Here is an 18,906-nt window from a genome sequence, read left to right on the forward strand (position 1 = left end):
AATACTGGATCACTTCATTAATCTACAGGCTGGATTTCATAACGTTCTCATTACACCACCGCTAATCTCACTAGTCAATGTATATATTTAAATGCCAGATGTCCTTTCAGCATTTGACATCATGAAATGGACTCAGCGGAATGTATGTATTCATTAAATCGAGCAGTACAGTAGCTGCAGTCATTCCACTGACAGGAGATTCCTTTTAGAGCTCAGGCAATCAGGCGGCCGCATCATTTATCGAGCCATCGGTCACATGCAGCCTCCACGTGTGGCAGAGACGTCACGATATGGAAACTGGCGGGGTGAAAAGGGCACCAGAGGGAGATGGGTGGGCAGGTCAGGAGGGGGGGGGTGGAGCAGATATATTAGAGATGAGAAATGGAAGCTGGAACTGGGGATCAGTGCTGACAAATGGTCAGGATATTTGTGTCCTGAACCGATGGTGTCAGGAGCAGGTGAATTAGGTAACCATATATAGAGTTAAATAATACGGGGAAATAATGACCTGTCTCCTTTCAAGTCCCAAATGTGCCTGGAGATACAATGGGCCCCGTTAATTACAATACCCAGTTTCTAATTAGAACAGATAAGTGCATATTAATAGAGACTCCCCCAGGTGACGAGTTCAGGAAGAAAGAGGATCAAGCAGAAGATAAAAGGAGGTTCAGAAAAGCAGTGAGAAAGTACAAAAAACACTAAAGGTGAAGGGAATGCAAGAGGTGCAAAAGCAAAAGGAACTCTGGGAAACAGCTGTCAAAAGAGAGCAACAAAATGCAGGGAGGTAGAGCTCACACCGCGCTGGAAGGCGCTCCTTTCCTACACACTCACCGGTGAACGCCACTGTTGCACATCACGATATGCGTGGCCCCCAGACGGGCGCAGAGCTCAGACGCCACCGAGAGCAGCCCGACTCCAGAAGCGCCGCAGGCGGTGTACTGACAGGCAGCGGTGCGGCGACAGCTGATAAAACTCTCCATCAGACGGTAGAGCTCCTCCAGAGGGTTGAGGGGACGCATCAACTGGGCAGAGAGCGATTAGTGAACAGTCAGGTGGGGGTTGACAAGTACAGGACGTCCCTTATTCATCTCATCTGCAGACATCACTGGAGAAGTAACATTTAAGACCTGAGGAACCCCAGATGGCAAACTCCGTTTATCATTATTTCCAGGAAAACCCAATCATTAAGGGTCTCAGGAAGTGTTTGTGTCGATGCCCTAAAATACTGCTGTCCTGTGCTAGCCTCTGAAACTGACATTAGTCTTGTTTTTAACTATTTCTTTACTCAAAATAACAAATCAAGGTCTTTCCTCTTGCAGACGTGGAAATTTAGCAGAAATTCATGTGTTTTAATATTTAATGAGATCAACAGCTTGGCTGCACAAAGGGATGTGAAACATAATAACACGGATGTGTTGCATCCTTCCGCGCTTCTTGACGTCACCTGTGATGTCATCCGCACGCCGTGAGCTGCAGAGCTATTCTTACCTTATCTATGAGAGCGGCTTTGGGTGCAGAGCTTGCTGGCATGTTGTTGTTGTTGGCATGTTGGTCTAGGTAAAAAGCCCTGTTGGGGGAAAAAAACAGACCTTAATGAATCAGGACAAAAACACATCATTGAGTTCCTTTCCCAGCACTGATGGGTCATCAGGAGCAACGCTGCGTTTCTGGGAAAAGTAGGCCACCTGCTCATTATGGAGCTCAACCATCTGACTATCAATCATGAAAGTAAGTTGTGCACAGCTCAGCAGACTAAGCATCTCCTGTTCTGGGCATCGCTCCAAATGCTTCATTCATTCACAGACTCTGGTCAATTTGTGTTAGTTCCCTTTTCTGTGCACTGGAGGCAGCAATGGACCAGCATCTTTAGGCGGCGGGGACTATCGGAGTGCTGCCGGTGCAAGCTCAGCAGTCTGCGACTCCATCCAATCTAATCCACCCCTGTGTTAAAAATAGACACACATCCCACCACATCAAACCAGCCCGTGATAAAATCACATGCTCCATTACTTAAGGCCGGAGGAAATAATGATCCGCGGCATCCGGTCATCTGTCTACCGCTCTTTTCTTAGAAGGGTGACTGGAAAATTCTATTCCACATGCAAACTGCAGGAGGGAAGTATCGAACTTCTTGTACCAGGCGAGGAGACGTTCTTTATGGCTGCGGCATTTCTGACTGACACAAGATTAATTATCATACTCAATCAAAGCTGCTACACCAGGGGTGGGCAAACATTTTGATTCGTGGGCCACAATGGGTTCTAACATTTGACAAAGGGGCCGGACCAGGAGCAGATGGATGGATGGAGTGCTTTGGTAACCTCACCTCATTGGAGAAAAAATACACATCTTGGGATATGGAGAAAACATGTGCTTTAATTTCAAATGAAAATGAAGAGAAGCATTACAACAAAATATATGACTTTGGAATGAGTCTTAAAACACTTAAAATCAAATGAATAAAATGTGCCTAAAAAATTAATAACCATTTCTATTTTAAAGCACTGAAAGTTCTGTTATCCTTCAGGATATCACCATCACTCTCCTCCTGACTGTCTTTTTTCTAGTGGGAAAACACCAGAATTGCAGTGAAAATTTAACATTAACAAGGTTTATTCATTTAATTTTTCAAGTTTGGCGGGCCGGATTAAAACGTTTAACGGGCCGCGTGTGGCCCCCGGGCCTTAGTTTGCCCATGCCTGTGCTACACCATCCATAATTTAAGATTTTACAGTGATTATAAACCAGATGTGATAAAATAAAACTACTGAGAATGTAGACAAATAGCATTTATTCACATCCTGGTCTCATATTCTGCTTTTTATGCAGTTTTAGGTTATTTAGGCATCGGTTCTATCAGGGGAGTCCAGGCCATCCTCCTCCCAGACGCTCTGCACATCGGCGTTCCAAAGCTAGATAGATGGAGTCCAGCAGAGTCGGTGATGACCCAGGTGGAGTCTAATAGGACTGCAACCTTACAGCCTGACAGCACAACGGGAACTAAAGGCCCAAATGCCGTTTTCTTCGGTGTGTAGATGGGATATTTCACATTTGGGGTGAAAAATGTTTAGTTTCCTTTTCTCTGTGTCTCAACAACATAAGTACTCTCTAAACACACTCAGTTGCTCGTAGTTTCAAGTCTTCACCCATATTTTAACTTTGTAGTCTAGCTTTGGTAGGTGTTGACACGAAGCTAACAACCCAAGTAATTGATTCAACATGGCCCGTATTATTCAGCCGTATTCAGGGGGTTCCACTCCAGGGAGCGATACACAAACCAAAATAGTGGCCACACTAATCCCTGCAACAGACTGATGGAGCACAAACATTTGTTAGTATTTATCTCTGTTCGAGCGATCAAGCGAATTGGTAAATCTTTACATGACAAATTTCAAAGTCAACGGGAAATTTCCTCCTGATAGTCCCTGCTTTGACTCTTGCTGTAGGTATGATCTGTTATTGGGCCTCTTAAGCATCAAATCCACAGTTGTCTCTCTCCCTTATCAGAAATGTAATTATCTTAAAGTCCTCTAATAGACCCAGTTTCCGTACTTCTCAACTTGACTTAAACTGCGAGCTTTTGTTTATCTCTCTAACCAAATAAAAGACTCCCATCCTGCCCTTCTCCAGAAGGTCATAATACCCACCGATTATCTCATCCGCTGGCTGCAGGGCTAAAAATACGGCCAGCCGCGGCTTGAAGAGCAGGGCCAACTCTCCTGGAGGTCTCTGATGACACAATAATAGGCGTCTGACAGCAAGTGATGTGTGGTTTAAAGAGGACCTGCCTCACATCACAGCTGTGTCAGAAGTTTGGAAACTAAGCACTGCAAAAACATTTATTATTGATGAAAAACTGAAGTTTCAGGCCCACACACAGTGAGCAGAGACATGACTCCAGTACAGGTCCTATGTGTGAGGTTTAAACCCACCATATATCTTTTATTTCTCGTGCGTAAGTCCCAGGCTGTGTTGGAATCTACTGTACTCAAGTATTAAAAATGGAAAAATCATTTTCACCGTAAATGGTGAAAACTGATGTGTTCTTATACTGTTAACTTCCTTTTTCTCTTTCCCACTTTGCATGCTTCTGCCCCATTGAACGGAAACCACACACTCAGAAAACATGCACGCCAACCTTAATGTGCTTCAAGAGAGTGTAATTGAGAAACTAGCCGCAGGCCGGAGATGCGTGTAGTTGGTTTTATTATATCGGTCTGCCGAGGACACTTAGTTCTCTTAGTTTTCTATTTCCTACATGACAATAGGACACCAGGGACTCTTTATGAGACCCTGTTGTCAGCTGCAACATCAAATGAAGAGAGGTGGCATGAGAACGCTGCATGGAGCAGGGGCCCATTTAGGGTTCTGAGAGGCCCCTCCACACCATAACACAGTGATACCTCTACAATGACACGGAGTGTGAAATGCATATCGTACTTAGCTTCAGGCAACTATTGGTGACTAGCTGCATCCCAGGGTTTAAAATAAAAGGACTTAACAAAAGTGATAGCACCCCCTAAACACTCCCCATTTCACACTTAAGGTAAATAGCACCAGTCTCTCAGGTCATCACATGTGCCGTCTCTGAAGCCACGAACGTGAATGTGACGAAAATCTTCTTGTCAGTCTGCAAATAAAACGGGGATCAACTCTGTAGGCTGAATATCAGCTAAGAACTGAGGTTCTGTCGTCATGAGGCTTTTCACTGCTCGCATCTGAGAGAAATGATAAATAAAAGCAGCGTTTACGATGCCCAACCCTCGCAGCGCTTTATGAGCGCGGGTTCAGTGCACACTAACTGGAGCAGAGCGAGGCAACATCACCCTCCTCAGTGCTCTGGTGGATTGAGACTCCCAGTGCTGGTGCCTGCGACTGCACCATTTTCCTCTATTCCTTGACTAACGAGTACTTACAGCTCAATTTTGCATTCCAAGAAACGATCAAATTGATTCAGCCTCTCCAAATAACAATTATTTATGAGTTCTAAGACACAAGAAATGCTAAATTTTGGGATAAACTTGCTGAGGGTGTGACAAATGAGGAGCAGTGCTGCAGTGGAACACATGTTCAAGATAAATGTGCTGTTGCTGTGTCAGTTATAACGTGCCCCAGGGAGGAGCAAAATCACACCAGCTACACAAATTCGCTGCTTGTGTGTAACTCAAAGTGATAGTTTAATATCTCTTTTGAAGCCCTGATGGTGCAGCCGTCCTTGGAGGAAACATTAATGCAAAGCCGGCCGTCGGTCAAACAGAGCACAACCCATGTGAGCAGGTAGAAGCATAAATCAGGTATTTGGGATGATTCACGTCAAGGTTTAGAACTAGAGAGAGAGGACAGATCTCGGCTACAGGCTCTGAGAAACAGAGATAAATGGAGGAAAGGAGCTCGTGCATTTGTGTTTAAACAAGACTTTAAGCACTGCAGCGGCACGATCAATCCACAGCACAGAAAGAATCTAAAACATTTTCTGGAAGGTGCCGTACACTTAAACATATTCCCTCTCGTTCGGCTGTAATGATATGCTTGTCAGGCCGGGCAGAATTTTAATATCCACATAAATCAAATGGTTCTGTCAAAGGTAGGGTGATATGTGGAAATTCCCCCGCCTTGTTGCACGGGTGCCGTGTGCAAATCATTTTAATTAAAGAGGCAAACCTTATACGTACACACAAGCATCTGCTGTAAAAGGTATTGATTTTTGATGCCTCATATTTGCAGCACTGCCATAAAAAGAGCATACGGACAAGGTTCAGGTATAACTCGCCAGCAGAAAACTGGATTTTCTTTATTTCTTCGCAGGCCAGCAATCACCCTGACACTACAAATCAATAGAGGAGCAGCTCCTGTCAATGAGTGTGAAATTAGATGAAACCATGAGCCTGCAGTAATCTCTATCTCTGAATAAAACATTTGCACTGTGATCTGCTCCTCCTCTCATGCTGCCTTCTGCTCACGCTCAGCTCTCAGACAGCATATTCTGGCTTTAATTCCCCCTTCCATGGTATGGTAACATGCCTTATTTGCCCCAGTCTTTAAGACATTACCTCACTGTGCATGGGAGGGTGTGTTAATAGTCATTCAATGTTTTCCAAACCTCTTCCAGGTAAAACACACATCACCGTAGATGGTTTATCAAAGTTTGAGGGGAAATGGGGGCGCATTGTGGACACAGTATCAGCGGCTCCTGCAGCACCAGGCACGTGCTAAGATTGCGTCTTTAAGGTTAAATTGACTTCATCTGGGCCAACGATCAAATATGACACCCTCCAGAGACCAAGAGGCTGAGATACATCATATCTAAGCTACAGATAGGAAACTAAACACTGCTTGTGATGAAAAATGTAAAAAAAAAAGTGCCTGCTGTGCTTTTAGAATATGAAACCTCAGACCCAGAGGAAACACCACTTTCCATTGTAAAAAACATTATAGCACATGGATCATGAATACAAATGTAGCAGCGAGACGTAATGTGAATATGTTTGCAGGCTTGATGACATCAAAATACTCCAGAGGTTTGGCTCTACAGTTCACTCGGTTCAGCGCTGCCATTTCTGCCCATCACTCAGCCAATGTTATGGGTTTAACCCGACGCTTCTGTGGCCACGATCCAAGGATAACGAGGCGCGTGAGGCTGGAACGCGGCTTCGCAGTGAGAGACGATGGAGTGTAATCACAGACTGGTCTGCGGTCGATACACAGAACGGGAAAAGAAAACGACTGGCCAGCCTGAGCGTATATTTACAGCTCTGAGGAACCACTCGCGTCACCTGCTGAAGTCTAGCTGTTTTTCCATAAATGTCTCAGCACCAACACTTGATTTAAAGGATGCTGACTACAACAACAAGCTGCAAACCAACGCACCAACTCAGGCTTTTTTAATATACCCTTTATTTTCAAGTTTTGTCGCTTGAAAATAGAAAAGCGTCTGCCAGCGTTCATGATTATATACTCGGTATGAACATTAAGAAATGTCTACGGTTACTATAAGATTAACAACGGTTTTGCCAACAGAGTGCAGTTAAAACTACAGCACTAAAATACACCTGGAGGATCAATTAGAATGTTCCGTAATGATCATTATCAAGTTTTTCTTTCTCTGCCTTAAACAATAACAATAATAACAATAATAACAATAGCTACTGTAGCTGCCTGCGAACTTCAGAGATTTAGCTTTAGTGTGAAAAGGTCAGCAGTTTGAGGTTATAGGGCCAGTCCCAATGATCCAAACAAAACAATAGGTATGGAGATCATAAAACAAAGCCTCCTTAACGTTCTTCCTCCAGCTGGGGACATAAAGCACAGTACCTGCCCACATCCCCTCCCAGCACCTTGAATGCTGCTCATATCACCAGCCTGTCAGTACACATCTGCTCCGTGTTACCGCCAGAACATGTGCTGTCAACTCAATTAGGTTCCTTCTGAAAACTACACAGAAAACGCACAGTACAGCGCACGTGCAAGCGTACGGATTGGAGGCTGAATTCCAGCACGCAAAGTCAGAGTCAATCGACTTAATTTGACATCCTGATAGAAGGTTGCGCCAGGACGTTGATGCGTATTAAAAAAAATGCTCTCCCTGAGCTTTTTAATTAGAGTGGTGGCATTTTAAAGACCGTTCACCAGAGGCCTGCTTCCCTGTAAAGTGCCAATATTCCGATATTAAAAGATTGTGAGATCAGAACGACACAAGGGTGAGTTCAAATGAACCTGATTCGTAAAATGAAATGTGGCCTGATGTGGTATTCACAACCCGCCCGTGTGTTGGGGGACCTGCCGTCGCCGGGGGCGACTCGCTCGTTAAACCACAACGCCAAAAGAGATATTCTCTCTCTGCAGAAAGAGACCCTGGCAAAGTAATACTCGCACGTCGCCGCTGGTGAGACGCCACCGCTCACACTGTAAATCATCCACCTCCCAAAACAGATTGTTCTTAAATAACAAGATGGTTTTTTGCGAGCGCCGCTCTGCGTTTAATTACCCGCACAATCGGCAGCAGATGTTGGGATGTCACCGAATCATTCTCCTTGATCTGCAACAAGGGAGCGTGGTCCCAAACGTCCTCTCTGGATCAAATCACACTGTGGTATTTATCCGTGTTTAATCAGTTGACGACTGATCTGCCACCAAACTTTCTGAAACAGAACGCCCAATTAAAGGAACTCTGGAGGATTGGCTGCAAGAGAGACGTGCTACCATCGCCTCTGACATCCAGGCCGACGCCAAAAGAAACAAAAGCAGCTCTCGTGAGATTTTCTGCAATCTGAATTCTTAATTTGAGTCTCACATCATTCTACACGCACATGTTTGAGATGTGATTTTCAGGCTTATTATGAGCCTCTGATATAAAACTAAATTAATATTCAGACAGCATGTTGTACAGCTCCGACCCTTGAATACTCTAGATTGAAATGCAACAAGCCTTTATGTTTGGCTCCCAGAGGCCTCTGGTTTGTCCAGTGTGATAAATTACCTAGGCCTGACTAATGGCAGAGGCTCTCTAATGTGGCTGTGAGTTGAGGGCGTTCGCCACGCAGAATCACGCCGTCAGCAGCTGTCACGCAGCGAGCACTCATACAATCACTGCTGCCCCTGCTGTTTGTGTGTTCCAAACAATCATAAAAGACCTCCCAGTGAGTACTTGTCGCCCCAATCAACTCAGGGCCCCGCTGGGTGATGAAAGCCAACTCTGACTCGAACTGGTCGTGCAGGTGAGATATTGCGACCTAGGTGAGTATCTGCAGTGACTAATTAACAACTGGGGGTTGTATAATTTACCTGAGTCTCTTGTAGTAATGTTTAACCTTCTCCAGTGAGGCAGCGTTGATTTGAGCCTGGTATTCCTCCACCGACACGTTGTCTCTGTAGTAGTAACCTTCCATGCTCTCCAGCGCTGAATGGGTAAAAAGTAAAAAAAAAAACAAAGCTGCTACAGAACTGTCTCCGGTTCAGGTTATAGTTAGCAGAGAGACACCGCAATGTTAGTTAGTCATGTACAGTCTTACAGCCTGAAATCTGAGATGTTCTGTTGAACATGATCTGCATTCACTGCTGCTAATTTAATAGCTGCAAGACGAAGGCTGCTGTTACACGCGTGGCCACTAGATGGCGCTTATTTTACAAATACAGATAACGACAAATGTCGCATAACATATTTGTAAAATGACGAATGGCGTTTTGCTTTAATTGGACGACAAAAGCCGAGTGATAGTATACAACTATACCTTGTGTAAAAAGCACTGGGAAGATCTTGATCCCCCCTCCATTCCTCAGCCTTTGAGGCAGCTGGGAGAAGTAGAAGCTCTCAAGGTAGAAGGAAACCTTTAAATTCTGACGCGAGCCCTCCACTTGGTATGATATTGGCATGTCTGCAGGTAGACAGGAAACACAGGTGAACGTTGAAATGAAAAGCTGCAGCACCGTCGATGCTACAAATATAAATGCACTGTCAAGGCGAACGTACTGGCCACCAGAGGCTCCCCTTCAAATTGCTGGAAGTAGAACATGACCTTCTCCAGGTCAATAAGGGCCACTTGAGTGTCTTCCAACATGGCCTGCTCGTCAGTCTGAAGACAGAAATATAAGACAATGGTCAGGAGGATGAAAAGTAGTCCCCTTCCCTTCCCAAGGCTTAATTATATCCAAGATACATTGAAAGAAAAAGCTCAGGGGATGGCTAAAGGAGTTGATCAATACTCTGCATCTGCACAGGAGCAGATTCTAGTGAAACGATCTATTTTTTGCAGTTTAACAAGAGTAGACAGCTTCTTATTGATGAGCCAGAGTCCCGGGATTGTTTCTGTGACTCTCTTGTCTCTCTGGGAATGTGCACGTTTCCCTTCCTGACACTCGGCTTTTGCACAGGGGTAACCGGAGCGGCGGCGAAACAGGATTAGGGCCCAGTTTCAAAAGACACATTGAGAATGACCCGCGGTTCTGCCAAATGATGTCACGCATATGTTCGATACACACACGGGTTCGGGTTCAGAAAAGGACCTGAAACGCTGTCGTCCCCAGACGGTCTCACGCTGCCTTTTCCTCCCTGACCCTGAAAGGAAGCGTGCTGCGGTTTCGCCCGCGGGTACTGACACCCGGTTTGGTTCCACATGGACAACTGAAAGGAACATGTCTTCAGAAATAAAGGTGAGGACAAAGAGGCAGGTTCGGATATGGATAGGGCGGAAAAAGCATCACTGGCGTCTGGAAATCTGATGCCAAAAGACGCTTCCCATGTCTCTACTGTGAAGAAAGAGACTGAAAACCTCATCGCGATAAAACGGCCCCTTCTTTACATTATGCTGAGGGCAATGAGCACTTTTAGATTATATTACAGTACTTTGGCTGCTTAAGGTTTAGTTTCTGTTTCAAAAACAGCTGAAGTCAACTATGAAATTACCCTGATTGGAAAATAAGCACAACTGGGGACTCTTGGGGTCATGGTTAAAAATCTGGAGAAAGAGCGAAATGTGTCACACTCCTTTTAGGTTACTTTTAAAGATTTTACATGGTTACAATCATTCCGTCTTCTGAGATAATAAACATGGGTTTAGAGATCATATGAGAGAGTAGCAAAGCTTCTGTGACCACAGCATTTTAAGCGTAATCAGCATTTATCCAGATGACATCGTGCTATTTGAGAAACACACAGGAGGCACAACGCAGCGTCTCAGACCACATCCTTACACAGTCACCGTGGGCAGACGCTGCTGGAAACTCAGCATGTTTGGAGCTTTTGTTTGTTACGGTTTCCTGAAACCTGCACCAAAACATACGTGTATGTGTGTGTGTGTACTGGACGCTGCTCTTATTTTCCAGGATCTGCTACAGTGGATTTAATGAGCTCTGAGGCTGCTCACCAGATTCGGCGACAGCAGGGACTGAAAGTGCAAGAGCAGTCCAGCGCTGGCGATCTGCTCCAGCCAGCGCTGACCGGCCTCCTGGGCCTCCTGAAGGTCCTGGGGGTCCTGGCCTGGCTCCCTGCCTGCGCCATAGAACTGAATGTGGAGACAGAAATTGAAGCAATGGCAGAAATAACACGACTGCAGTTTGATGATTTATGAGCTCTTCACCTGGTTGAGGACGGCGAGTAGGTGCTCGGAGAAGGCACAGACGGCCGCGACCAGAGACTGAGAGAGCACCATATCCCGGCGCAGCTGGACCTCTGAGTCTTGAGGGAAGCCAGTGGAAAAAGGATTAAAATCAAAGGTGTCAAATTAAAGAGGCATAAATGAGTTAGTTATACCAATTCAATGTTCACTTTTAGGTCAGGTTCTGTCCTGTGGTGAAGTTTAAGCTTTCAGAAAGTCCCGAACCTTCCCTGAAGCCTGCTGGGTATTAAATATTTTATTATGGCGGCACATGGCAGGTGTGCCCTAGTGGAAAAGAATTGACTGCCATGTGGTAATTTCCTGAGAAAAAACCCATTGAGTTAAAAAATGAGTTCATGAACCTCTCAAAAATGAGGAACGACTGCAGCCTGTTGGACACTATTAACCCGTCACACTGCAAACTCAGTGAAAAATCTCCCGTCTTCTCTTTATTCTTCCTGGAGCCATGTTTAATACCGCATGGATTTATGTTGATATTCCCAAACAGCAATGACAGAGTTGTGTCATGGAATTCTGTTGTGCTTTTCTCGAGGAGCATTAACAGACAACTGTTTGGTGTTTTTGTGAGGCTTCGGTGAGTTTTTCTTCACTCCCGTCTCATCTTTTAGTCAAATTTGCTTTGCTGGGACGCTTCATGGGTTTTATTAACAATAGACAAACCTGTGTACTGCAATAAGACCAAGAGCAGCCGTGTCTTCACCTCTGAAAAACAAACAAAAAAAGGAATAAACCAGTGAGACAAACAGCGCCCCTCCTGTACGGCAGCAGCCTGACCTTTATCATAAACCAAACCCTTTTACGGCATAAGTATATCAACACTGTGTAACTCATCTGCTCTCCCAGAGGCGCAGCTGTTTATCTTCACGTTTAAAAAGAAGAGAAAAAAAAGGAAAATCCAGCCCCAGGCAAAGATAATAACATAAATCCATATTTGTTTATCGTCATATCAGAGCCACGGGAAGCTTGGCAGGGAGGTGAGTTACATGAAAAACCATCAAAACCAAAAAAAAAGAATAACTTCAGCCGGGCGCCGGCTCACCTTTCCCAGGAGGGTCAGGTGGTCATTAGTCTGGGTGGTTTTCAGCGTGTACACGTGTGTACACACAAAACCACTTGTTCTCACTGTATATAACTGAAGCTGGAGGGGTAATAACGCTCCTCTATTGTTTTCATGCGTCCTCCTGCGCTGGAACTACCTGAACTGAGCTTCTATAACTGCTTCTAATAAGTACGAGGTGGATGCTGGAGAACAGGAATCATCTGCAGTCTGCACACAGAAACAAACTGACCGTCCACGTATTTAGCGATGGTCTGCGTGAGCGTTTGAACGCTGCCGGGAAGATTCCAGGGATCCTGCTTGACATGGAGACGCAGCTTTTTGGCGCAGTTGACCTTGGGCTCCATCTCCTGCTGAAACTCTGTGGGGAAAAAAAACACGGAGATAATTATTACGGAATGAGACTTTAAAAGTTTTCAGGTCGAAAAATGCTAATTTGAGATTCTCGGTGAAGACGGTGCACACTGACCCACAGGCAACCGAGGGAGATGAATCAGCTAATGTGCTAAGTGCACATTGTGGGTTTTGGGCCTTTGTTTTGGGGTATACAAAGTAGGGCAGTGTTTTCGGAGCGTGCAAAACACAGGGAGGAGAAAACGCGTACGGGTCATTTTAGCACAAGCGATGAGATTTATCGAGACTGAAAAGCAATTACACTGGCTGCAATTACGTCTTTATGTCATAAGTTTGAAGGCAGGTGGAGTCTGTCTGTGCACAGTTGGTTACTATTATCTGAATGATGAGGAGCCACAGGAGAAATGGAGAAACATCGACGGCGTGCACAAAGCACTCGTAAATACATTTAAAATGACCTCAGGAAACACTTATATCTGTTATGAGATTCTCTTTTTGGAGCTTGCGACTGTTTTTCGTTCACAAACCATCCTTAATATAATTAAATAAACATGCACATTAAATAGCATGCAACATAGGTTTCCTATGTTTATTAACAGCGCGGCACATTTTACCTACAAGAAAAATAGATTTTACAGCAAGTAACAAAGCTGCCTTTTCCATATTTTATACACAGCCATGTAATTTAGCATCTGTTGTGTGAGGCATTTCCCCCTTTTCATAAGCTAGACAGAAAGGCACGCAATAAAATTTAATTTGAAGATGAAGAACGTGTTAAGTGACGGCGGGTGGCTGTGCAGCGGGGGTGTGGGGGGTCCATGTCTGGGGGTCTGAGAGAGCAGATGCAAGAATGCTCCACGTGTTGGATAATCCCATTTCCCCTCTTATCAGCCACACACAGTAGCGGAGTGGAGATGGATCCGCTCTGATCGAGGCCTCCACGTCTCTCCTGAGGGCATTTAGGCAGACAAGCACGCGTGCCCAGAACACCAGCAGACCCATATTTCATTTGGAGCGTATCTGCGCTTGAAGACAGCCTGAGATGAGAGTACATGCCAAATGGGTCAGGGTGTTTGGAAGCTTGTGAAAACACACCGAATCGCTGCATAATTTCCTCTTTTAGCTCTCAGCGTGCTCTGCTAAAGTCCCTTTCAAGAACACCAAATAAGCAAACTTGGTGTTTTGAAAGCTATAACTTTGCACAACATGCAGTCATCATTTCAAGTATCATCTGGGAAACCACAGAAGAAGGAAAACAAAAACTCATGCCATCTAATTTTTAAGATGGGTTGAGTTATCAGAGTTCCAAGCAGTAGAAAAGTGCACTGGGATGTATTTTTAGTGGGTCATGAGAAGGATAAAGCCCACATTTCTGACACTGTAAGATATAAAAGACAAAAACAGTCGTGTGGTTAAAACCGAGGATGAGACGAGGGGAGGCGGCAGAATTAAAAAAGGTCAGATAGGAAACAAGTGTGAGAGCGCCTGCTGGGTCAGATGTTCCGTTGACTCATATGCGAGGGGCTGCGTCGACACATCCGAAACACTTCAGACGGGACACTTAAAAGGGAATTCAGAATGAATAGGAATCCAACAACAGCACACATTATACACGACAGGAAGTTGCGGGCCGCGTGCGGGCTGCATATTTCCAACATATGCGCTGTTTCGTCTCAACGTTCGAGCTGTTGGCGTTCTGGCCTTTCTCCAGTGTCATCTGTCTTCCCACAGACTTGCTTAAAAAAAAGAGCCCTCCCAGGAAAAGGCAGCCAGAGGAGAATGTACTTTTAAACATTTGCGTTTGGAGTATTACCTTGTAGTCCTCTTGTAGGCGTGAAGCACTTGGTTTGCTCAAAAGCACGAGCGATGGCAGGGCCTCTCAGCACGCTCGTGATGGAGTCCACCTATGAAAAAAGGGGGTTAAAAAAGCAAAGAGGATGATTTATTGTGCTTACGTGCTATCATTTCCTGCTGAGCCAAGATCGAAACTATGGGGAGAGAAGCAGAAACCGCCATCCGGACTCAGCAACACCTGCTTCTCCGGCTCCGTGAGGAACAACACAATCCCACAAACCCCCTAATGAATACAGCGTGCGTGTAAACAAAGCTGGCAGAGGTTCTACAATAAAACAAATGACAGGAAGTGGCCCGAAAGTGCAGCGACAGCAAAGGACCCTTTTTTTCCCTGCTTTTACACCGTCGACTGAGACATCCTGATGAAGCATTTTGCTGGTTTTTCACGCAAGTTCCATCTAAAATAGTCCCAACAAATACAAATAAAACCTCTTTAGCCAAATCACACCAACTGAATTACCCTTTAAAGCCTAAAGTCTATAATTCTTCCCCTGTTTAGTTTACTTTAAGGTCTGAATGAGTGCTCTACTATAGGACAGGACTATTAGGACAACAGTGGGGTCTGTCCCCTCCACCTGTGCAGATGTTAGCTGACCCACCTGACTAAACAGATGTTCCAGGAAGCTGTGGAGCTTCTTTTGCTTTTCGTGGGATAGCCACACACTGGAGGGCATCTCATCTCCTGCACAGAAGAGGTCACAACTTCAGCATCATGGCACTCGGGTGCTTCCATTTCTGACCGTGAAAAGACCATGAGTGTGCGCCAATGTGTGTGTGATAAAAAGCCAAATGTAGATATGAATCGTGTTTATTAGAACTTTCAGATAACCCAGTGAGGGAAATGTGCTGTCTCTGAAATGCTGCATTTTGTGTACCAGAGTCCAGGTCATCGCTGTGAACGTAGGAGCTGCAGTGGCTGCTGCAGATGCTGCTGAAGGAGGCGATGGAATTTCTGTTGCTGTTACAGTCGCTGAAAACAAAAAGCAAGGTCTTTTGTTAAAGACAAAGGTTGTAATAGCCTACTGTGTGGATTTAATGGAAAAGCTATTCGTTTATCGCTGTTGCCGTCACTTTTCTCTACCTGTACGAGTCTCTGTTGCTTATCGTGTCGTGTCCCGAGTCCTCCTGCTCGTCTCCTGCTACATTGAAGCACACTTTCTTCCCGTTGCGTTCCCCCTTCTCCCCCTCGCACTCGGCAGATATGTAACTCTCAGGGGGCTTCGCCTCTGATGACGGGGGGTGGGTGATGGTGGATAAAAGACTGGAGGAAGCAGAGGAGAGAATAGAGGAGGCCTGACATGAGAAGCGTCTCACACAAGAAACAAGACACGTGCAGTGCTTTAACATATTTACGCAATCTTTTCCAACAGGTGAACAAGTGTGCTTGTTTGTGTCTCGCTTCCGCAAGGCGCCGAAGATTCCGCGTTTTATTAATAGGCTGGAAAAGGCAGCTGTGTCAACACGCTGCAGCTTCACTGCAGAGCTCAGCCTTCTCAGCTCGGATCCCATCAGACGACCATCAGAGGAGCAGGAAGAGACCAGCTGGGATATTTTCACAGTTGAAACAACACATGGTGGCATTTAAATCCACATTCTGAGCTCAGCCAATTTTTTATCTTTCTGCACACACCCACACACACACACACACACACCCACACACACACGCACGCACACATAAAGACATAAAGTTTTAGGTTTATTATCCCTGTTATGTTTTCACTTGAATAGGGATTACATTTAGCATGTAGCTTAGCATACGAACCAAAGGTGAAGTGAATTACACATTTCTGAACCTGATTTATTTTACACTGTGTGTGTCTTATTAAGAAATTCTCCAGGCTTAGTATTTATTAGAATGTAGATTGAAATGCCACAATCTGTTGCCGCAACTGTGAAAATATGGTCTCCTCCTAAGGTATTAGCCGGCGGTGCATATTTCATCCAGGTGGTGGAGGTATGCTCTGACTGAAATTCTGTTTTTATAGTCTTAATGCCGTTTTTGCCTTCACTTGCAATAACATCGCCCAGGTAGGAATATTCCAGAGAAGCAGTGCTAACGGAGGGTCGGGAAGTAAAACCACCTCTTTCCCTTTTTCGTCCTCTATGATTTCAACACTTTTCCCCCAGTTCTCTCTCTGTATTGACCCCAGTTTGTCCCATTCACAGGGTGGCTGGACCACAGAGATGCCCTCATTATGGTCCACTCCAGGAGCCATCACAAAGCTGAGTGGCATTCCATCGCCATGGAGAAGCTCTGCCGCCTCTGTGATTGGCTCCCAGTTAATAAAGAGGTGAGCACCGCTTGGGGGCCCCTGGGGCAAGTGAGAGTGGATCAGAGAGGGGGGCTCTGAGACAGACAGGGCGCAAGATGTGAGGAACAAACAAGAGCTGAAAATGGAGGTCTGTTCATCTCTTGTAGAACACAGTTCAAAAATGAAAGTGCTACAACATCTATTGCCCTCATGGATGCACACGCATCGCAAAGCTGGAGGTGAGGGCGTTCCGAGATGGGATATTTCCATAATCTAACCAGAATTAAATGAGTCTGAAGACCCCCAAAGCCATAGGAACCTTCTACATGTCTGGTTGTGATTTATTATCCACAGCAGAAAGAAAATAAGCGAAAACTGAGGAGGAAGGTGGGAAGGGTGGGTGCTTTAGTCAGGAAGGGAGGAGATCTCGATATAAAGCACGTCCACATGCAGCTGCGACCGCTCCACCATGCCCCCCCCCCTTCCCAAGGCAAAGGACTACAGGTCAGAATCAGCACAATCAGCTAGAACATTATGTAACGTCGTACTCATTTGTTTTCTTTTCTTGAATTACTTGAGGACGTTTCTAATCAGTGCTTAATGTCCCACAGACTTCCTCTCCCCCCAACTTTGAGCTAGAGAGGCCACTTCAGTTCATTATCAAAATGTAGGGCCGTCAAAGCGAGTCACACCCAATACGGAAGAGGACATACATAGAGTGAATTGCATCGCATTGTAGAGCGAGCCCCCTCCCCCGAGGAAACAGAAGAGCCTTGAACGGGCTCCATGCGGCCTGATACAATCAGAATTAGGTGACACCTCCGATGATTTTACAGTTTTCCCATGCTGCTGAATAAGGGAGCTGTTGTGTTCCTGAACGCCACATGCAGAGGGCACCTGCGCTGACCACACGCCCTCCGCTGGGCTGAGGTCGTGCTTCCCGGGGAGGGGGAGGAAGGTTGAACTGTGGTGGCATTTCCCACTTCCTGTCTGCACCCTTTGCGGCTTCAAACAATGAACCAGGCGACACTGCTGAGGCAGAGGAAGCACCACTCACACACACATACGCACACCAAAACCTATGGATTTTTCTGCCATGCATCCTCTTCTGACACACAACCATGGTCAGGGCCCACATATTTTCCGAAGCGTGCAAATCTTCCCACTCACTCATGGATGTGAGCGCCGTGCACCTCCATCTCCTTGACAGCCGTGGTGAGTTTGTCGAGCAGCTTCTGGTGTGCGTCCAAGGTGAGCAGGTCTTCCTCCCTGAGCAGGAAACGGAGGCCGTGGCCTTCCGTCCTGCCCAGGCTGTGGCCCGACGGTGCAGCCATAGAGGTGATAGTATACTGGACATTAACCATGGGGTTGAGCTTACCTAGATGCAAAACAAACATTCTGTTATGAAAGTCCCGGCAGATTCAGACACTTCAGGTGGTCTTTATGCTCACCCTGCTCAGCACTGCCGCGTCCCCCCTTTTCTGGCGTGTTCTTCCTGTTGTCCAGCTGCACGCCGAACGCACTTCCCAGAGACGTGGTGGTCTTTGGGTAGGAAACCTCCATAACATTGATATGACAGTTTGTGGGGCAGAAATCACTGCTGTGTAGGGGGGACACCTTCGCTTTAGCCTGTTTAAAGGTGGGCCACGCCCTGTTCTTCAGCACTCGGGAAAACTGTAAGGAAAGGTGATGTTACAGGAGGTCCTGTGATTTTTCTCCAATCAAGCCTCCAAGAGGAACACAGTCTGTCATCATTGCTTCCACATGTGTGAAACTCCGGGCCCCAATCTGACCATTTATCATATAACCGGATGCAAATTAAATCAAACTGATTTGAAAAAGCTCACATCCATCAATCTAATCATAATTGGAGCTGATGTAAAGCAATCTGTGGAGATAATCCTTTTGATTATTCTCCTCATTACATGACTGTGAAAGACACCATGGCACCAGAAAAATAAGATTCAGAACTGATACTTGATACGGGGTGAAAGAAGTGTCAGAATGACTGAGAGTAAATAAAAGCCGATGTGGAATCTTCTTAAAAGTGCAGCCAAAGTGTCACTTTCATTCTGCAGAGACGGCCGTGGCTGTTAATTAAATATTTTCAAGACTGTATTCTCATTTTATGTCCTCTTGAGACCTGAACCTTTACTACGTGTGCTTATTAGTCCTCATCCGAGGACGCGGGGCCTCAGGGTTAAAGGTCATGGGCTTTTCAAACGCTTTAGATCAATATAAATTAGCCATTTTACAACAAAAAATGGACTAAATCATC

The 18,906-nt window shown here is 45.6% G+C and overlaps 1 protein-coding gene across 2 annotated transcripts in view; it reads right to left on the bottom strand.

Annotated features, from left to right (window-relative positions):
• The window catches only part of prex2 (phosphatidylinositol-3,4,5-trisphosphate-dependent Rac exchange factor 2), a 56,201-nt gene that overhangs the window by 4,044 nt on the left and 33,251 nt on the right, over positions 1-18,906 (bottom strand). For both annotated transcript variants that reach the window (XM_011607902.2, XM_029842941.1), the window contains 15 exons: positions 18,080-18,302; positions 17,799-18,006; positions 15,458-15,637; positions 15,252-15,346; positions 14,976-15,058; positions 14,336-14,426; positions 12,401-12,529; positions 11,772-11,813; positions 11,073-11,170; positions 10,860-10,997; positions 9,467-9,569; positions 9,228-9,371; positions 8,782-8,896; positions 1,489-1,567; positions 832-1,022 (listed from right to left, as the gene is read on the bottom strand). In XM_011607902.2, the coding sequence (XP_011606204.1) occupies positions 832-1,022; positions 1,489-1,567; positions 8,782-8,896; positions 9,228-9,371; positions 9,467-9,569; positions 10,860-10,997; positions 11,073-11,170; positions 11,772-11,813; positions 12,401-12,529; positions 14,336-14,426; positions 14,976-15,058; positions 15,252-15,346; positions 15,458-15,637; positions 17,799-18,006; positions 18,080-18,302 (1,919 nt within the window). The remainder of the gene's footprint in view (positions 1-831; positions 1,023-1,488; positions 1,568-8,781; positions 8,897-9,227; positions 9,372-9,466; positions 9,570-10,859; positions 10,998-11,072; positions 11,171-11,771; positions 11,814-12,400; positions 12,530-14,335; positions 14,427-14,975; positions 15,059-15,251; positions 15,347-15,457; positions 15,638-17,798; positions 18,007-18,079; positions 18,303-18,906) is intronic.

The sequence above is a fragment of the Takifugu rubripes genome, chromosome 10 (genome assembly GCF_901000725.2).
Source record: "Takifugu rubripes chromosome 10, fTakRub1.2, whole genome shotgun sequence".
Lineage (NCBI taxonomy): Eukaryota > Metazoa > Chordata > Actinopteri > Tetraodontiformes > Tetraodontidae > Takifugu > Takifugu rubripes.